We start from the raw sequence: 21,023 nt of genomic DNA, 5'->3' as shown, positions 1-21,023 counted from the left end.
TTAAGAAAACAACGCAATTGTCATTTTGCCTCTTTCTTATGGATGAAAAAGGTGTCTAACGGCGATGTTAGAGGTTAGAGGTGATCGTAATTGTTCACATGTTCGGCCGTTGTATCCGTTTTGTTTCAACGGAGGGTTCTGACCTGGAAATCGCATTTTGAAAGGATGTTGCATTAGACTGACCAGCCGGATACAGTGAACCCTGCATATAAAACATTTACTGGATTAATTGCTTATAAATAGAAGGAAAGTGCAATTTAAAGAGAAAAAGAAAAGTAAATATATTGTGTGTACACAGGCAGAACTTAAGGCAAGGATACTTCTGCAACATGACATAAGGCCAGGCAGGGGCAGTTAGCATCCTGCCCTCTCCCTTTCCCTGGCACTAAAAAAAAAAAGCTCTATTCTACTCTGGCACCTTATTTGCATTCAAAGTTTTCTAAAAATCCCAGTGTGAATCAATTTATATTCATTATGAATTAGAAAATGACCCTATTTCTGGCGACTTTTGGCCCATTGGCCGTAAGTTGAGTATCACAACATTGCTGTTGCTCCATTCTTGTGATGGAGCAACATTTGGCCTCAAAACTTTTGAAAACAAAGATTTTTTTTTTTTTTCTTCTTCTTCTTCTTTTTGCATTTTACATATCAGCCAATCTCAAGCACTCTGGCACAATAATCCTGGTGGGTGGACTGGTTCATCTTGGTCTATAGAAAGAACAGGATGGATTTGTTTTAGCTGTAACCCTGTGAATGATCCAGTTTTAGCTAACTTCAGCTAACTTTCTTCACATAAACTGAACTTTTATTGTGTATTCTTTTTACTTTCTTCATAATTTAGCCAGGCAGGGTGGACAAACTCTTCATTAACACCATGGAAATAAAGACCTGAGTGAAAGTTCATGTTTTACTCTTTTACGCCTCCAAACAAAAGATGTCACTTCCTGAAAATGGTCTCAATGGAAACATAAGGTGAGAAACTATAAACTAATAAGGTGGGAAATGATCTGAGGAACACGCAGTAAATAATGAAATTGTGTGTGTTTAATCAGAGAGATTTCAAATTTCCAAAGAAACTATTAAAGAAGAAATTTAGTATTTTATAATTTTATAGAGGGGTGTCTGCAGGGCTCCTGAAGTAAAAATAAAAAAAGCATTTTAATGTGCATTATTTTGTTTTTATCTGTTGCTGCGTAACGGGAATGACCAAAAACAAGACTGAAGAGATCCCCCCAAAAAAATTTCAGTCAAAAGCAACTAGACTTGGTTCTTTGTCTTGGAAGACGTTTCACCTCTCATCCAAGAGGCTTCATCAGTTCATGTACGCATCTGACCAGGCTGGGACTGGACCAGGACCAGGCCCAGGCTGGGACTGGTCCAACTTAACTGGTGTGAGATCCAGGTATTTAACCTCTCACAAGGCCGATGATGTCACTGGAACCCTTTGTGCCCCAAGTGCCAACAACAGCCTTTCGAGTGGCAGTCGTTGGTGGGAAGTTGGTTTCGACTTCGTTAGTGCTCTATTGAGTCTTAACGACAGTCGTTGGGGTCACAGGACAACATTTGTGAACAGTTGTTCTTTGAGGTTAGATTGTTGAATCTTCTGAAGGGATGAAAGGGCGGCATTGTAAACTGGAGATAAGTGGTGTCTCAAACCTCCTCCTCTGTTTAGCGACGGTTTCTCCACTTTTATATAGATGGCTTCTTTTACTCCTCTTTCAAACCATCTGTCCAGGGTGTGGACATTGTTGTCATCAAAGGAGTGGGCTTTCTCCTTGAGATGTAAATGAGCAGCAGAGTCCAGGCCTGAGGAGTTAGCTCTCCTGTTTTGGGTCATGTGTTTATGCAGTGGTTGTTTTGTTTCTCCAATGTAGAGATCTTTGCATTCCTTATTTCATTAACATCATAAACCAGATTGCTTTTGTGGGTGTGTGGTCTTCTGTCCTTGGGATGAACTGGTCTCTGTCTGAGTGTGTTACTGGGTTTGAAATACACAGGGATGCAGTGTTTGTTGAAGATCCTCCTGAGTTCCTCTGATACCCCGGCCGCAAGACTGAAGAGAATTAACTTAGGTGAGACGGATTTTGTCTTTGAGTTCAGGGTTCAAAATGCCTTGTTGTTGTTGTTGATTTTAAGCAACCTTTGTTTGGCAAAGTCAACAAACAGATGACCTGGGGTAAAAAATTATTCAAATAAGAAACAACACATACATATCACATAGGTAGACTACATTAAAAGACAAACAACAATCAGGACCTTCAAGAAAAAATAGTAAGGCAAAATGGTTAGAGCAGCCGCCCCATGTAAAGAGACTGAAGGTCCTCAAGGAAGCAACCCTTTGCTGCATGTCCCCCCCCCCCCCCCCCCCTCTCTCTCTCACCCCATGTCCTGTCTGCCCTATATAATAAAGGCTTGAAAAACTGCCAAAAAAACAAAAAAAGTATTTTAATGGGCATTATTTAGTGTTTATCTGAAAAAATGTGTGTCTTTTGCTACATAACAGGAACGACCCACAACAAGACTGATGAGAATTAACTTAGGTGAGACAAATTTTGTCTTTGGGTTCAGGCAGTAGTGTAGTGGTAGTTCATGAGGTGGCGGTGCTGCTAGGTAGATGAGTATGTAACCATGTAGGGAGTAGGTAAACTTACATATATTTTTATATATATTATTGTGTCAAAAATAATATGGTATGTCCAGCACAACTATTGACAATTATTTTGAGGGAAAAAAGATATTATACTACTTTATATTACAATGTCTTTTTGGCTGATAGGCGGGAATACTGTAAACTGTTAGAATAAGAGGGGGGTATAGTCCATATACCTGGGTATACCCTCCACTACACCACTGGGTTCTTGTTGTTGTTGTTGATTTTAACCTTTTTTGGCAAAGTCAACAAACAGATGACCTGGGGTAAACAATTATTAAAAAAAGAAACAACACATACATATCAAATAGGTAGGCTACATTAAAACACAAACACAAATCAGGAATAGTCAAAGAAAACAAGGAGCGTGTTTAATCGATACGTAACGCGTCACGACCAACGACCTTGCGTCACAGTTACGTCCTGTCACGCTCCTCGTGCAGGCTGATTGCTCGGTTCCCAAAGCAAATACCCAAAATATTTACAGCTCACTTCAAAACAACTTCACAGAAGGTAAAAACGCAACAATAGCATTGTAATTGAAATCACGAGAGACGAGCGGTCGGTCGCTTTGTAGCGCTGGGTTCTGCACGGGGCGGTGAACACCACACACACACACACACACACACACACACACACACACGGTAAATGCACACTTAGCTGTGTTTAGCTCACACTTCAACACACACCAAAGCCCTCCCTCCCACCCACCCACCCCAGGCGGTGAGCTGCACCGTCCAGAGCTTCTGTGAAAGCAGAAACACACACACTTACATTCTTGAGCTCTGCCGGGCTCCCGGGGTAAATGGAGGGCTCTGCGTCCGGTTTCAGGTACAACTTTTTGGCAAAGCCCATGGACCTTTGGAATAAATTCGCAAAGCAGTCTTTACTGAAATGCGCCCCGCAGATACGGAGTCCCGCTGTGACTGAAGGTCTGAAGCGGTGTTGGTAAATAAAGTCCATCCAGATTTGCTTCAGTGCCGGGTTCTTGGGCAAATAGTGGAAGGAAGCTCCCGGTTCTGGTTTGCAGCCCACAACAGCACACTCGGCCATACTTCAAGGGATTTCCAAAGCCTGGCCACTCGGAAATGCTTTCACTCTTAAGCACCTTTACTGTGTGCTGCAAGTTTCACATTTCCACATTGACACTTGTGTAATACGCACAGATTGAACCAGGATTGGCTTAGCATTTAGTGATGTCACAAATATTTGCATGAGGACATCCCAGCTTATTTCTAAAGCACATAATAGCTCCCAATATATCATTTTATTATAGCCTGACTCAGAGATCTAGACTTAGACTTCTCTTTATTGATCCTTTGGGATGATTCGAGCGAGGAAATTGAATTTACGGCATCTTACACAAACACAAATGAGGCATAAAACATACAGTATAAGATAAACAATAAACCTGTGGCTAAATAAATATAGAAAGCAAAACAGTAAACAATAAACGATGAGTTAGATATAGAACGTACGGAAGCCCTAAAGGGTCATAAATTACACACATTTAATTTCCTCTGTTTTCCTGTGATAATCAGATAATTTTTTCCGTTTTCCCGTGATAATGAGATCATTTATTTGAGATCTGGAGAAAACACGACAGTCTAGTCTGTGAAATCGTTGCAGAAAACATCATTCAGTGTATCAATGTCAGAGGAGCAGGAGAATATTGATCACCACATCACATATCTCTTCAATCAAGGCCTGACAGGCTGAAACTGCTTTATGCCTTTCTATGACAGATAATGTTCACATTAGTGTACGCCAATTAAGGAGACGGTTAGTAAGGCCTCAGCTTAATAAAGCTTAAATAAATGTATTATAATCGGAGGTGTGAGGGAGCCCAATGTCCTCGTTAACCATAGGTTGTTTTTTTAACAAAATATTGTCAAACATCTTATATCACAATAACATAAATACCAGTACAGGGAGGAGTTTTACAATGTGCACATAAATATACAGATTACAGTTTAATTTCATAACAGTAAATAACCAACGGAAGTCATCAGTCAGTGTTGTCTATAGGGTTCTGCAAGATATGAGAAGTCTTTACGAGGCATGACATGTCAGATGTGATGGAAATCTCAGGCCTGTCACGTTTCACTCATTATCTATCAAATCTCAAGAAAACAGAGGAACTAAAATGTTTGTAATGTATGACCTTTTAGGGCTTCTGTGAGAAGGTAAACAATAGACAGTAAACAATAAACTCTTAGTTAAAGTAGAAATAAAAAATACTGGATAAAATAAAATTCACATTGAAATCAGATAAGTGTAGAGAAACGTAGAAGATAAAATATATATGACTGTATCTGGCAGAAATTAGCAGTGAGATTAAATTATTGCACATAAGTGGTGGATTACGTTATTTCACAAAGAAGAAGAAAAGTGTCCAGTATGTATGAGTAGATTATTGCACAGTGAGTGGCCTCCACTCCTTCCCTTCTGTCCTCTTTATTTCCTCCAATTAAAATATGTGGTAGGTATATGCAGATTCACAGGTTTGCTGTATATTCATTGGTTATAAGTTTAAAACAGCAACACAACTATGCATTTATTTAAAATATACAGACAGTCACCACAAAAATGAATTGCTTATAAAACTAGATTTCTGATACAGTGCACCTCTTCAAGTCAGCCAGGATGATGTGATGATAAATTTAGCTTTCACACTTCAGTTGTTATTATAGTAGGGCAGTTTACCCCTTCTGTGGTGTGATTTAATGTGTATCCTATTACAATTTGTCAATTTGTGTTGTATGTATGTATGTCTTGTGTATATATACTTTATGTGTTTTATTCTGCTCTCTGAAATAGCATAGCACTTTAGCACGCGTTTTGGCTCCTAGAGGGCACTTTAGAGGGGACTTTGGTGCGTGTTTTAGCTCCTAGAGGGCACTTTAGAGGGCACTTTGGTGCATGTTTTGGCTCCTAGAGGGCACTTTAGAGGGCACTTTGGTGCGTGTTTTGGCTCCTAGAGGGCACTTTGGAGGGCACTTTGGTGCATGTTTTGGCTCCTAGAGGGCACTTTATTAGAGGGCACTTTGGTGCGTGTTTTGGCTCCTAGAGGGCACTTTATTAGAGGGCACTTTGGTGCATGTTTTGGCTCCTAGAGGGCACTTTAGAGGGCACTTTGGTGCGTGTTTTGGCTCCTAGAGGACACTTTAGCATACGTTTTGGCTCCTAGAGGGCACTTTAGCACGTGTTTTGGCACCTTGAGGGCACTTTAGCACATGTTTAGGCTCCTTGAGGACACTTTAGCACACGTTTTGGCTCCTTGAGGACACTTTAGCACACGCTTTGGCTCCTATAGGGCACTTTAGCACACGTTTTGGCTCCTTGAGGACACTTTAGCACATGTTTTGGCTCCTTGAGGACACTTTAGCACACATTTTGGCTCCTTGAGGACACTTTAGCACACGTTTTGGCTGCTAGAGGGCACTTTAGAGGGCACTTTGGTGCATGTTTTGGCTCCTAGAGGGCACTTTAGAGGGGACTTTGTTGCATGTTTTGGCTCCTAGAGGGCACTTTAGAGGGGACTTTGGTGCGTGTTTTGGCTCCTAGAGGGCACTTTAGAGGGCACTTTGGTGCATGTTTTGGCTCCTAGAGGGCACTTTAGAGGGCACTTTGGTGCGTGTTTTGGCTCCTAGAGGACACATTGTTGTTGTTCAACAACAACCCCCCCCCCCCCCCACACACACACACACACACACACACACCTGTGAACACCTATTATTGTAATTTTGATGAAAAATAATAATATAAAAAAATCTCATTATCTTTATTTGTATCTTATCTATACATTATAATGTTTGAACTGTTTGTCATTCTTGATTTCCAACCATAGACTTTATTTTTTATACAGTGTCCATGTTTCCAACTAGCGCGAGCGACAGAAACGAGCGATCACGTGACGGGGGAAAGGGCAGGGGCACGCGCAGGGTTTCCTTCACAGTTTTGTAAACAACATGGCGATTCACGGACTGGCCCTGCTAGCAGACTGAACGAGCCCTCGGCTGTCAAACTTCAGCTATTCTGGCGTTTTAAAGGTCATATGTTGGATGTAGCGGAACCGACGCGTTGGGGGAAGGGTTAAGTTTGCACCGAGACGACAAAGAGCCGGACCGACGAGCTGTCAAGACCACCGTGTGACAGTCAGACGGTAATGTTCACGTTACTAAGTCGTTAGCATCTTTAGCTAAGTCAACAAAACCTGTGCATCTTCAGTCAGTCATGATGAGCTAACGTACAGGGCAAATGTGCTTCTTTACACAACACGTAGTTAGTTCATTTGAACAAGTGGAAGAATTAAATCCAGCAAATACCTTGAATTGATGAAGGTTTGCCTCATGCAGACATTACTATCTAACTTTTCTTTTCTTTTAGATAGATAGATCTTTATTGTTATTGTACAATGAAGCTCTGTTGGAGCATCCAGCTTGCAGCATTAAAAAATGAATAAGATATTAAACATGCACCAGTGCACACACTCATACACACTCTCATGATAACACAAATTCAGCTGGGGGATAAATTGTCCCAGAAATTATTGTGATAAGCGATAATTTTGCTGTTCTGAGACAAGGGATCGACCGATACCGATTTTTTTCAGCAGCCTTAGCCGATGACCGATATGTACTGCCGGTTTTTTTGATCTGATTCTACTTTTGCTCACTCAGTACGTCATAAACATTACACAATGATGATAACAAATGTTACGAGTCTCAATTTAAAAAAAAAAAAGGAACATTTATTGAACTTAAAAAGGCGTCTCCAGCAACACAGACCTGCCTGTGGACGCATGTCTGTAAATAATGCCAGGAAAAAACTATGGGGTAAGTAGCAACCCGCATCAGCCGATGCCAGTACACGTAAAAAACGCAAATATCAGCTTGCCGATGTATCGGTCTATCACTATTTGAGACCATTCTCAACTGGTGTAATGATAATGGCACAATAATGCAAGTTCACCCTTTCAAAGATCGATAACGTTTATTTCTAAAGATTATTTAACACTAGAACTCGAACGAACACACACAACAACCAAAAACATAAATACAATGGACTCTCACTCTATTTTAACACATTGGCGTGTTTAGTTGCTCCTGTTTTACAACAAATGTGACACAGCGGCTCGCTCGGGTGAAGGTGTTCACCACGGTCATCCGGTTTGAACCTGTAGTGCTTCCACTCGGCAGCTGTGGCGATTGGCTCTAAACTACTCCTCACAGGGATCTCATGCTGCACTCTGGGTAACACCAGGGGTCCGCCTCCACACAGAGACAAGTGACTGACATGAGACGAGGGTTAACTCCTCATTACGCTGAGGAAGAGAGAGGGGTCAATGGAAACAGATGCACCGGAGTGAAAACTCTCGTCCCCCAGTGTCTTTGACAGAGGGACACCGGAGAAAACGGAAAAATGGAGATTATCACAGCTGGAAAAGTTATCGAGCTCATTAAAAGTTATCATGCGTATAATTGAATTATTGCTTATTGCGACAGACCTACACACACACACACACACAATACCAAGCACTTCTTCACCTATACTCATGACCACATACACATTCGTACCTGTAAAATTTTAAAATATGTCATAAATACCCCCAAAAATAAGGGAAGGACAATGAAACATGAGTGTTATTGTAGGTCGGGGAGGTGCTACTAGTGCTATGATTTCTGCAGCCTGTCCACAGCTCTGTTTCTGTCCATCTCTCAACACACGCTGCCTTTTTGTCCACCCCCAGGCAAATCTAAAACTGTTTTTTAATGTCTTTATGGTTCTCCCTCCTCAGTCTATGGGCTCTCAGTCCAGTTCTGGGATGTCTGGTGGAAGGGGCTCTTCCAGTGGCAACCCAGCTGAGCAGTCTGAAGCAGCAGAACCAAACCAGAGCAGCAGCAGCAGCAGCAGCAGCAGTCGAGGCCGCAGGACGGTTGACAGGCAGCAAGGAGACAGACAGCCAGCATCAGAGGAGGACGTTGACTTAGCTGAAGTGCTGGCTTACCTACTAAGGAGGTGAACTGGGGAGATTTAAAACACTGGCACTGATATCAACACACAGAAATAAGATGCACTTTGCACGTCTAGGCCCCCTTTGTTGTTTGTTGGTGAATTCGTTTTTTTATCCATTCTCTTTTTTTCTCAATGTCAGTCCCTGTGGGGATAACTGAGATACAAACAAGTGTGTTTGGCAAAAGCTGGTCATCACTAACTGATGTAGAAGTGCACTGAGAGACCAGGTTATTTGAAACACCTGTGTAATTCTGCGCAGTGCAAAATGCTGCATATGAGTTTACATATAGGGCTGGGCGATACTTCAATATGATATCTTATCGTCTTTCACTGCAGTCATATTGTGAAAGAATCATATCTGGAGATATTGGGATTTACAGTTACATCTTCTAAATTGGTAATAATAAGCACATACTCTGATTACTCTGTATTTGTGGGAATGCGTGTAAACAGTGGCTAAACTGTCATCACACTGATAACTGATGTGTTCAGAGATTGGCATATACGAGTGGCTCGAGTAAGGGTCAAAACATGTACACAGCATTAACTCGTCACTTTAAATAATTGAAATTGAGAGATCTAAATTGATATGTAGGGTAGATATTTCAAGTATGAGACCATTTACACAAAAGAAGCCACACATCTACATTTGCTGCTATGAAGGTGACTTGAATCTGGTCAGTTTATTAGACACTCTTCAGTTTGCACAAAATAGCTTACAGGGATTTTACCTCGCTGTGAAGAGAGCGTACATCTCATTACTGTACATTCCAGTGCTGCTGAAGCTAAGAGTTGGTTGGGAATTTCCCATCCTTATTCCCGGTTGATTTTAATGTTGTTTAAGTGTCTGGGAAGTTGGCATTCAACCACCCTGGAGCGAGCCACTGATCCGCCATCTGTTACAGTGGAGCTGCTCAGTACAAGACTGCAGCTCTACCCACAGCACAGTAGCCCCTGGTCACACTGGTGTCTTACCATTGGGCTGCGGCTGGAAAACTTTTCTGAATTAATATTTCAAGTATAAGGTCAAGTATATAAATTAATAGTTCTGTTCTTTGCTGTGGAGGGTTAGATTTGTAGCTGAAATGATGCTCTCTGCATGTCCAAGGAGGTCCACTTTGGACCCCTTTACGTAAAAGCAGCCCAAAAAAAAGTGACCATGCTTCAGTTGTTCCACACACACACTGGACAGTTAGAGCACAGAGTGTTAATGGAGGAAACCCATCATCCTTGTCTGCCTGTGTGTTTGTTTTTCTGTCCGCAGCTAATCTTGCATACTATTGGACCTCTTTGTCTAATATTATTGTTTACATGTATGTCAGTATTCTCAAGGATCTCTCGTGGTTGTGGTGTTTCAAACTGTTTGAAAAACGTATTTTATTTACTGTTTTATACCGTCATGAGCTGTGCTGTATCTGATTGTCTTCGTGCATCCATGATATTTTTCAGTTCTGGAGGGGGGCAAACAAACATGAGATACTCCCTGGAGACCGGTGTTTGTGCCCAGCGTGAAATCAGTAAAAGAGAGGGAGACACAGCTAGCTGCACTCTACTAAGAGCACTTTTTTAGATTGATCATGTGTCACCGTTTGGATCGATGGGTTGTTGAGCTAATGTGATGTTTGTGCGTTCAGGGGCCAGGTCCGACTGGTCCATGGCAGTGGAGCCACAGGGCTGCAGCTGGTCCAGTCATACTCTGACTCTGATGAGGACAGCGACGGAGCCTGGGAGGGTCGGCTGGGGGACCGCTACAATCCACCAGGTAACCTCCTTCTGACACTTTTCACAGTCCAGGCATAACGGCAGAAACAGGATGAATCCATGCCAGTAATGTGTCTTTCAGTACGGGATGTGACTCATGTGAGAGTAACGCTATTGTCTTGTATTCAGTCAGATTCAAAATAAAGTAATCCATTACACATTACACACAAGTAGTATAAAATGGAATAAGTTCTGTATTTTGAAACTTTGTCAGCAGGTAATTAATGCATGTACAACAAATCAAATCATCTTTTGAGGTTTTTAAAACCCAATAAACAACTCATAATTGTACTTATCAAGTAGTGAGTCCCATGTTCCTTCAGCTCTCTACTTTCCCACTCCTCCTCAGAATAGTTTGTTTGTTTGTGTATAATTTGTCACATGGTCAATGAAATATTACTACGTGACAGGTATTGGAAAGTCCAACCGTATGTAACAAGTTGTGAAAGTTTGATGGTGACTTATTTTCATTCTGTGTGATCTTGTCTAGTGGACACCCAGCCCGACACACATGAGGTGGACCAAAGTGAGATCCGAACTCAGATCCTGCTGGCCACCGCCTCCTCTACCCTGAGAGGCCGACATAGTTTCACCCACATGCTAACTGAGGTCAGACCACGGAAATACAAACTAAAAGCAGCAGTAGACTAAAATGCAATTAGCAAACTTTTAGAACTTTGAATGAAGCAAGGACGATGATGATGATTGTTTTGCATTACTTTCATCCTCAAATTTGTGAAAAAATTAAAAGCTCTGCTTCAACTAGGGATGTCGGTATTAACTGATTGTGTCATAACAGCGGTTACATAACATCTTGGTTTCATAACTGTGAGAATTGTAGAAGCTATGACATCTACGTTGTCTCAGTGTCTGCTTTGTTGCCCTTTGAAAACAAACCTCTGGAGTCACGTTGTGTGTGCGGTGATATCGCCTCTCACAAGTCCAGTAACAAGTGTGTGCATGTCGGTTTGTCTTGTGTGTGTGTGTGAGTTGTTCTGCCACTTACCTGAAGAGTTGAATCAATCACTTTTATTTGTCAAATGCATCAATTTACACAAAGGAATTTGACTTGGCATCCAGCGCTTAATACACAATTAGACAGACAGTAAAATGCACATAGCTCTTAAAGTCATGATTAAAAACAAGACATGATATTAAAAACAGAAGAAAAGAGAAGAAAAGTCAGGGAGGGAACTGACAGTCCAACCTCATCTCAATTTCAGAGATTATTTTCAACCCAGTTTGATCATTTTGGTCACTTTTTTTGTTTGCCAGTTTAATTCCCAATTCATGTTGACAAGTATATTGTTTGTTTCTTTGCCCTTTAGAGGGAACACGGCAGATGTAGAGGCTCCAGTTTTTCACATGGAGAGTGCAATCGTATCCGCACACAGTAAGTTCTGTTCTCCTCTATTCCACACATTTCCATTATGTCTCAACACATTACCAGAAAGTGATGAAGAGAAAGAATATAAATCAATCAGCCCATTAAAGTGGCAGATTAACCGTCTTGATGAAGCATGAACTCTTTTTGTTTCCCTTGTCATTGATTACTTCTGTCTGTCAAATGATGTTGACCCTTGTTTCTTCGCAGTTTTCTGCCGAACTATGTATCCCACAAGGATACGTATCAGCAGAAAGCCTTCTGTGGAGTGTACAGCGAGGAGGGCAACATGTTCCTCTCTGCCTGCCAAGGTGAATAACCTGACATCAACCATGAGAAACAGAGGAACTGAACAGATCTGATGAATGGATGCTCGTGTTTGTTTAAAACTGCGTGAACCTCCAAAACATCAGGACAATTTGTGTCATGTCATATGCAAAATGTGGAAGTATTGTTGACTTTTGAATTCTTTTTTTAACCTCTATTGATGCAAAGAACTATCAGACGTAACATTGTAGTAGCGCAATGTCATCTTAATTATTTTAAGCTACTTTTTACAGATTCATTTTTCGGTTTTGTTTGCAAACAATACAGACAAGGGACAGCAAGTCTCACCCAGATACATCAATTTATAGCGGCCACCCATTCTTTGATTACCATTTTTTTTCCCTGTTTGCTGCAGACCAGAACATCCGCTTGTACGACACCACCAAGGGTCGCTTTCACCTGCGGCGGACAGTGAAGGCTCGTGATGTGGGCTGGAGTGTGCTGGACGTCTGCTTCACCCCTGACGCACAAAATGTGCTCTACTCCAGCTGGTCCGACTACAGTAAGCCTGCACCTGAAAGATACAGTACTGTATAATGCAATCAGTCAGATTAGTGTAGTTAAATGTTGAAGTGGTTTGAGCTGTATGTTTTTCCGATGTTAGATGCTAGATTGTAGGACAACACAGGCACAGGCGCCAACGCACGTTGACACAAGTTATAACCTTATAAATAACAGATGTAACCCATACCCTGTCTTTGACGTGAACCATAACCTTAATAGCTAACGTTAGCTAGCTACTAACTTAAGCGTGTAACATGCCAAATTAATTATTTGATTAATTCGTAATTTCATATCATAGGGTTCCCTGATTATGGCAAAAATCATAATCATTTTAGTCAATGTTGAGATCACACTTATTTAACACAATAACCCACTGACCTTCGAAACGTGCATCTATTGATTTAAAAAATGTTTTAACATTTCTCTTTGACAGTGGATTTTCTTGAACTTTAAATATAACTCAACTGAAAAACAAAAACTGAGCTCAACTGAGTTTTTTAAAATAAAAACGAAGAATTTTTATTCACAATAAATATATATTTTTTAATCCGATTACTCGATTAATCGATGGAGTAATCGGTAGAATACTCGATTACAGAAAGATTCGGTAGCTGCAGCCCTAGTATGATGTATAAATATGTTATAGATATAGATTTGAATAAATGATATACAAATAATAAATTAGATCAAAAATAATAGGATCTATGTTGTAACATGAGTGCACTTCCACAACCTACTGACAACTACTGAACATTTATTCAACATTTTCAGAAACTGCAACAGTATATTATATATATTCAGTCAGTAACTCGGCAAAAAACGGTGTTTTATAACACAAACAGAGAAGATCATTATGAAACAGAATGCAGCAAAATAATTGTTTTAATCTCGATTATCTTGTTCGCTAACATCGTAATTGAAATAAACTTCGATTACTCACTCAACCCTGTATTAAAGTAACAAAGGTGAGATCTGCTTTGTTGTGCACATTGTTCTAAATGTATAAAAACATCTTAGTAGATTGAATGTCAGGTATTTGAATAAACATCTGACCCTGTAGTTTGTACGACTGAACCGATATTCTGAAGAATTGAATTTCTTTCTGAAAATTTTAGTCTGTAAATTAAATAATGTACTGTCCTTAATGCTAATAAAAGATCGCTCCTATATGTTGTTTTACTCATATCTTCTCCATCTCTGTGTGTCTTCCCCACAGTTCATTTGTGCAGTATAGATGGAGACAGTGAAAACCACACCGCCCTGGACCTCAAGTTAGTGTTTCCTTCGTAGTAACTTATAACATTACGGAGCAGGTAATCTGTCATTCCCTTCAGCCGGCCCTCCACTCCCTTTATTACCATCTGGATGAATGATGCTGTCAAACCGCGTCACCTCAACATCCATCCTCTCGCTCTGTGTGTGTGTGTGTGTTACTTTGTTAACCGGAGAGATCATTATTTCAACAAAGCACCACCATTAAACTCACAGCCCTCCTAACAATAGCATTGTTTAAGAGGTGATGCATGCCTTCATGAAGCTTTTTATTATGGGATGACATACAGTAGTAGTGATTCAATGATGGTGCTACTGCTGCAGCGTCAACCTGCTTGTGTGTGTGTGTGTGTGTGTGCTGTTGTGCTTTGTAGTCCAGATGAGAGGAGGTTCTGTGTGTTCTCACTGGCTGCGTCCACAGATGGCAACGAGATCCTGGGAGGGTGAGTACAATTTGCTTTTATGTTTCAAGACAGTGACTGACAGAGTTGAAACAAGGACCGACGTCTGTTTCGCAAATGTTGATTCAGGCAGTCCTTCTTTTCCCCTCAGTGGACATGGATAAGACTTGTTCTCCTTATAGCTGGTTTTAGGAATACTTGAATTGTAAGGATGAAACACCTTTATTTAAAGGTCCCATATTGTAAAAAGTGAGATTTTGGTGTTTTTTGTTTATTATAAAGCAGATTTAGGTGCTATATAAGTACTGCGAAAGTATCAAAATGCTCATTCCACAGAGAAATGCACTCAAACTGTGCCTTGAACGAGCCGTCAGGACTTCTGTACAGCTGTGATGTCACAACCAAACTATGTAGAGGTAGAAAGTGCCGCTACAGTGCTGTTTCCCCGGCTGCAGTGATGGTGCAGAGACATACTCTGATCCTTTCCCATCTTTGTATTGAAACTATTGCACAATAGTTTCCCTCGGGATAAATACAGCTTCTTGAATCTTGAATCTTGAATAAGAGTGCAGATGTGGAAAATCCCAAAACACTGACCAATCAGAGCAGACTGGGCTTTTTCAGGAGAGGGTCTTAAAGAGACAGGTGATAAAATGTGTTTCAGACAGAGGGTGAATACAGGTATATTCAGACAGACTGTATGAGAACAATAATGTGTTTTTGAACATTGTTGCTCTAGTAGAACCCTAAAATACAAGTATGACCCTGAAAATGAGCGTCATATGGGACCTTTAAAAAGTGAGCATACGAGCGAGTTCAGTTGCATTCAACCACGTTATAAAATTGTGTTGAGTATCTTTCCTCTCTCCTTTCAGAGCAAATGATGGCTGCCTGTACGTTTTTGATCTTGAGCAGAATAAAAGAACGTTGAAGGTTAGTTTGCTTGTTTGTGTTTTGCTTGTGGGCCCACTTGTATCTGTTTCATAGTCACTTCCACCTCTGTCTGTTTGTGCCTCATCCTGCGATCAAGGTGAGCCCGACTTCAGCAGACCTGAAAGTATGCCGACTTACACTAAGTTTCACATCACCCTGCGGTCTGTAAAGTAAAAGCAGAGATTCCAGATCCACCCTGCAGTGGGGTGGAGGGTGGGGTTAAACCCTCTGCTCCCTCCTCCTCCCACAACCAACCACCCACCCCCCCCCCCCCCCCGTTTAGAAGTCAGTAGCTGGCCTCTACCATCTGCTTCACTGCTGTCTTATGCTCTTACTCATTCTGTCCCTCTTCCAAACTCTGCGTCAGTGAACTTCGTCCTTTTGCACATTTTTTTTTTTTTTTTTTACACCGAAAAGATAAATCTGATGGTGGTAATTACTTTTCTTAATGTTAACAAATCCCACCTAAAGACAGAAACTGATCCTACTAACATGTATCGCCTGTGGCCAAAGCCTGATATAGATTATTCTTCTGTGCCATAGAGCTCCACAACTAAAAACCCACCAATGAGCCACACTGGTGCACTGGGTGACGTGCTCCTTCTGTTACAATAGACATTGGCACTTGATCCAATCGTACTCGCCTATGGGGGTCGCCATCTTGTCTTTGAGTCCGCCTCATTTCCCCTTTCAAAAAACAGGCGTGTATGTGACGTTTGGGGGAGGGAGATACATCCATCTGGCTGACGTATACCTCCGAGAAGAAGTGAGGGCCAGTGGCTAGCTTTCACTCACGAGGCCCCGCCCCTAATTATTCCTAAACTTTAAACTCCAATAAAATTAAAACTAGCCTGGTACAAAAAAGATCACCCCCCTCATACCTTAAATAGGTTTAATTATGCTGTGAAAACGGCCTGTTTAACATGGGGGTCAATGAGAAACTGCTCTATTGTGCAAACTGCCCCTAGTGGACACTCAGAAACTGCAGTTGTTGGCAATTCCGTATTGGATCAACCAGGAAGTCGCTGTGTTGGATGCTTGGTGTCCACATGGTCTTATCTTTTCTGGTAGAAAAGCACTCTGGAGCACAAGGACATTAATGTTAACTATGTGCCTATTCAGCTAACAAAAGATAACAAAAGATAACAAAAGCTTACAACGCGTGCTGTGATAAAAGCACACACTCACCAGTAACAATCCGTGTCCGGTCGATCTGCTCCCACTAATGGGCTCCTCTGTCTTCGTTGTGATAGTTGCCCGAAACACAAAATTAAAGGTGGAGTGCTCGGAAAAAAGACGCTGTGTCCAGTCCCTTTTCTCTAGGTGGCTGCCTACGCTCTGTCCTTATTGGGAACAATTGAAAAAAAATGCTCTGTGAACCCAGGCCCTAATGTGTCTTTATCAGAGTCCAGATGGACAAACACATAAGGCAAACTCATCAACTTAGAAAGGGTGCAAACATGTCATTGGATAATTGGTTGAACAGGATTCCGAACAATTGGGTAATGGAGCCAAGAGTCAGCCTCGTTGTCTGCCCCGATGACTAAGATTTTATGGCAGTAGTGGTATCTGTCACCAAACACCACCAAAAAACCGGCTTATATGTTAACAAGTAAAGGTATACAGTAGTTTAGAGAGAGAGAACTGTACTGAAACTGGATCAGTTCTAGAAATGTTTCTGTTGCCACTTACGTCCAGACAGACATGCACAAGCACACAGACAAAGGCACTTTCACACAAACATGTGTATCACACACTGTCTGTTACAAAGGAAATAACACAATCTTACACACACCCTGCACAGAAACACTGACTCTTTCTCTCGCATCTCCACTCATCAGATCGATGCCCATGAGGACGATGTGAATGCGGTGGCGTTCGCGGACAGCTCGTCCCAGCTGCTCTTCTCTGGCAGTGACGACGCGCTGTGCAAGGTGTGGGACAGACGGACATTGCGGGAGGACAGACCGCAGCCTGTCGGACAGCTGGCCGGCCACAGAGACGGCATCACCTTCATCCACAGCAAGGTGGGGGGAAAAAGAGAGGAATGCTGCTGGTGTTTTATCAATCTGTCAGTGACAAGTTCCCCACAGCCTCATGGATTTGACTGATGACTGGTTTGAAGTTGATTAATTAAATGTTATTAGCTCAGGGTTGTGTGTGTTTAGTCTAGTGTATCGGTCTAACCCTGAGGTTTGTTTCTTTTCCAAATATCCTCATCTGTGTCGTCACTGCCAGGGGGACGCACGCTATCTGATCAGCAACTCAAAAGACCAGTCCATCAAGCTCTGGGACATCAGGAAGTTCTCGCCCAAAGAGGGGTTGGCAGCTTCCCGCCTGGCTGTCACCCAACAAAACTGGGATTACCGCTGGCAGCAGGTTCCCCAGAGAGGTGAGGGAAGGAGGAGAGGGTGAGCCACTGGTAATGAATGAGTCAGGAGGGAGGAGAGAAGAGGAGAAGGGAAGTTGGAGAGCAAGAGGAGAAGAGGTCTCTCGGAGGCAGGAAAGAGGAGGAGATAAAGATAAAGTGACATTGTAATAGAAGGGCGAAAAAGGCCAATGACAACAGGGTGAAACGTGTGACTGTGACTGTGTGTGTGTGTGTGTGTGTGTGTGTGTGTGTGTGTGTGTGTGTGTGTGTGTGTGTGTGTGTGTGTGTGTGTGTGTGTGTGTGTGTGTGTGTGTGTGTGTGTGTGTGTGTGTGTGTGTGTGTGTGTGTGTGTGTGTGTGTGTGTGTGTGTGTGTGTGTGTGTGTGTGTGTGTGTGTGTGTGTGTGTGTTCATAGAGTGATTAGTCAAAGAGAAGGAAAGGCGTAGAGGAGAGGTGAAGGAAAGCTGGGATAATGAGAATGGAGCAGAGAGGGGAAGGGGGGAAACTTTAAACTGAAAATGTCGTGTGTCTCTTTCAGCCCTGAAGAGACACAAGCTGACCGGTGACACCTCAGTGATGACCTACCGTGGTCACGGCGTTCTGCACACCCTCATCCGCTGCCGTTTCTCCCCAGAGTTTAGCACCGGACAGAGGTTCATCTACTCTGGCTGCTCCACCGGCAAAATCATCGGTGAGTCTCTCTGCCCCTGCGTGTGCCTGGAGTGTAGTTGTATTATTTGGTGTACTACATCTGTGGTTTCAGTCCCATGTTGTGTAATATCTGCAGCAGTTGTGCGTATGTCAACAGTCAAAGGGGCACAGTATACAACACTGTCTACAAGGAGCTAAATACCTCAAATTCTTTGTGTTTGTCCAGTTTATGACGTCCTGACGGGCGGCGTGGTCTCCAGGTTGTCGGGCCATGACGCGTGTGTGAGGGACGTCAGTTGGCACCCGTACGAGGACAACATTGTCAGCAGCTCGGTGAGTGCTGTTGCAAAATGCAAACTATTAAACTGGAGTCGAAGTGCAAAAGCCTGCGATCATAAATATTACATTAAAAGTGTAAGAAAATTTTTAAAAAATAAATAAATGTTTTAAGGGAATTAATACAGTGTTCCCTCCAGTAATGGAGAACAGACCCAAATGGATCATTTACAGAAATGTATCATTGTGTTGTTTCTAATGTATATTGCATTAACTTGTACTCTGTAGCACTTTCTCTCTCGGTCGAGGAAACCAGACTACTGACTTATAGCTGAAAAAACAACTTCAAAGCTGAAATCCTAAGTTTCCTGATGTTGTCGGCGTTTACAGCAGCAAGAACTGTTGCAGGTTTTTACTGAGATGCTCTTGTGGCGTCGACATCCTGTTTTATTTCTAATGTGAATTCACCATTTAAAAAGTTAATTCACTACTTAAATGCCCCATATTGTAAAGAAAAAATCAATTTCCTTTATTGTAAAAGCAGGTTGGTGTTATAGAAATACTGTGACCGTATATTAAGGAGCCTAAGTCATAACAAAGTATGAACCTGAAAATGAGCATAATATTGGACCGTTAAATCATTATGTTGATGATCAGCACAAACATTTAACCAATATGAGAAGGCGTTTTTGAACAGAACGTTAGCAAGGTGCTGCCTAGAGCAAAGTGACTGAATACTGGTTTAGTTTAAGTTTAAGTTTAAATGTGATCCTGTTTTTAACAACAAAATAAGTTAATAAGTTAATTTCAGCTTTAATAAATACAGAAAATAACAATTTTTAGTGAATAGGAAAAGCCCAACTTAGTTAAGAGAACTGCCGGAAAAATGTGGAACTTGATATCAGAGCTACTGTAACAGGTGTAACGGGTGCTAACATTGGAAACATCATGGCCTCTCCTCATCCTCCTTTGTTCCTCCACAGTGGGACGGAGCGGTGCGAATGTGGGAGCACAGACAGACCCATCCGCTAGAGGAGGAGAGAGAGCGGGAGAGAGACTGACAACGGGAGAAAGACCTTTTTAGACAGTGAGAGAAGAAGAGGGGACAAAGGAATCGATGTCGGAGGAAGTGACGTCACCACAGAAGGAGCGAGGCTGGCCCCAACACGGGACAGCAGTACCCTCAGAAGGGGACTGGGAGACACTTAAATATCTTTTTTAATTCAATGCTGGATATTAATGATTACAGTTCAAGTGTTTTATGAAGTGTTCATTTGGAAGGCATCGTAGCCTTATGTTCAAAGTTTCGATTAGGGCACAGTGGGACGGCCTACTTCTGTTTTTGCCTCACTGTCAACAGGCCAAAGCTTTTGATTTCGGCCTGAGACACGTCACGCAAATGTGCTGAAGCTCTGCACTTACTGAATGAGCGTGTGAAATTTAACGGCAAGATAGTTCTTTAAAAATCAATGTTGGATATTGCAGGGAGAAGCTGTCGGGGATAATTCTGTATAAATGTATAGTATTTTAATGGTATGTGCATTCAGGGAGTGTATTTAGATCGTTGTCAGCGTGCTGATTTGGACTTTTGCTGTTTTAAATAACATGAGCTGCGTCCTATTTAAGGGGCCGTCATGTTCACATTTAAAGACTGATTATATTATAATAATCCAGCACATTATTGACCATTTGCCCTAGATCACAACTCCCGTAACATGTTTACCGTTGATCCGCCAGCTGATCAAGGGCAACTTCCTGGTGGTTGACTTCCTGTGGGAAAATCGACCAGGACGCGATCCTTAACGCAAAGTTTTATTGTCAAACTCCCAAATGATCTTATGTCAAAACCTCAAGACAACCCCTGTATTTAGACACACGGTAGTCTTATTATTGATCCTTGGTCAGCACTTTACTCTGTAAACACAAGCCCTGAGTCGGTTTAAGAAAAAAAAGAGTAATTTTGTTGGCCAATATAAACCTGCGATCTGTTTAAAAGATTTGAATGTGTGTGTTCATATGTTGAGGTCAGTGCTTGGTGAAGGGACTGGGGATGTGTGCGTGGATCCAACACTTACACATTGATTTGTATATTCAATTTTCAGGTGTTTATATCAAAGCCCATAACGATCACTCTCAGACCGTTTGTTTTACAGTCACAATAAAACCTTTCTTTCAATGTATCACCACAAACTCAAGTTTTTGCTGCTGTTATTGAGACAAAATGAACTTTGTCAGACCTTTTGAAAGATCGAGATTTAAATGTGCAAAATGAGGGGGGTTGTGCAGCGATTTCATGTCGGTGAACTAAATGGAGACAAGTGTCTATTTGCGCTTATTTAAAAATCGGTCAAACATCACAAGAAGTTTCCTTTCCCAGTAGCACATAACGGCCAACTGACAATTAGCTGATACAGGAACCGCAGCACAGCCGCTTGAAGGTCATTGTAATGACAGCAATGCAGTTAAGTGGTCTAAA

The 21,023-nt window shown here is 41.8% G+C and overlaps 1 protein-coding gene across 1 annotated transcript; it reads left to right on the top strand.

The window, feature by feature from the left end:
* Positions 1-6,628: 6,628 nt before the first annotated feature.
* Positions 6,629-20,663, top strand: dcaf11 (ddb1 and cul4 associated factor 11). Its single transcript, XM_083936304.1, has 15 exons — positions 6,629-6,815; positions 8,451-8,671; positions 10,303-10,430; positions 10,920-11,038; positions 11,758-11,822; positions 12,024-12,124; positions 12,496-12,642; positions 13,861-13,915; positions 14,291-14,359; positions 15,193-15,250; positions 17,092-17,277; positions 17,489-17,642; positions 18,159-18,311; positions 18,498-18,604; positions 19,531-20,663. The coding sequence occupies exons 2-15, from the start codon at positions 8,454-8,456 to the stop codon at positions 19,606-19,608; spliced, it is 1,638 nt and encodes a 545-aa protein (XP_083792430.1). The 5' UTR covers positions 6,629-6,815; positions 8,451-8,453; the 3' UTR covers positions 19,609-20,663.
* The last annotated feature ends 360 nt before the right edge of the window (positions 20,664-21,023 follow it).

This window comes from Echiichthys vipera (assembly GCF_963691815.1).
Source record: "Echiichthys vipera genome assembly, chromosome: 21".
In the NCBI taxonomy this organism is placed as follows: domain Eukaryota; kingdom Metazoa; phylum Chordata; class Actinopteri; order Perciformes; family Trachinidae; genus Echiichthys; species Echiichthys vipera.
This window is presented reverse-complemented; position numbering and strand designations above follow the sequence as displayed.

What these genes read in the sequence shown, in the direction of transcription:
- dcaf11 (XM_083936304.1), top strand. Translation starts at nt 8,454, where the DNA reads ATGGGCTCTCAGTCCAGTTCTGGGATGTCTGGTGGAAGGGGCTCTTCC. An exon ending in GGACCGCTACAATCCACCAG is followed by an intron (nt 10,431 to 10,919) that starts GTAACCTCCTTC and finishes GATCTTGTCTAG; the next exon opens with TGGACACCCAGCCCGACACA. An exon ending in CTCCAGCTGGTCCGACTACA is followed by an intron (nt 12,643 to 13,860) that starts GTAAGCCTGCAC and finishes TCTTCCCCACAG; the next exon opens with TTCATTTGTGCAGTATAGAT.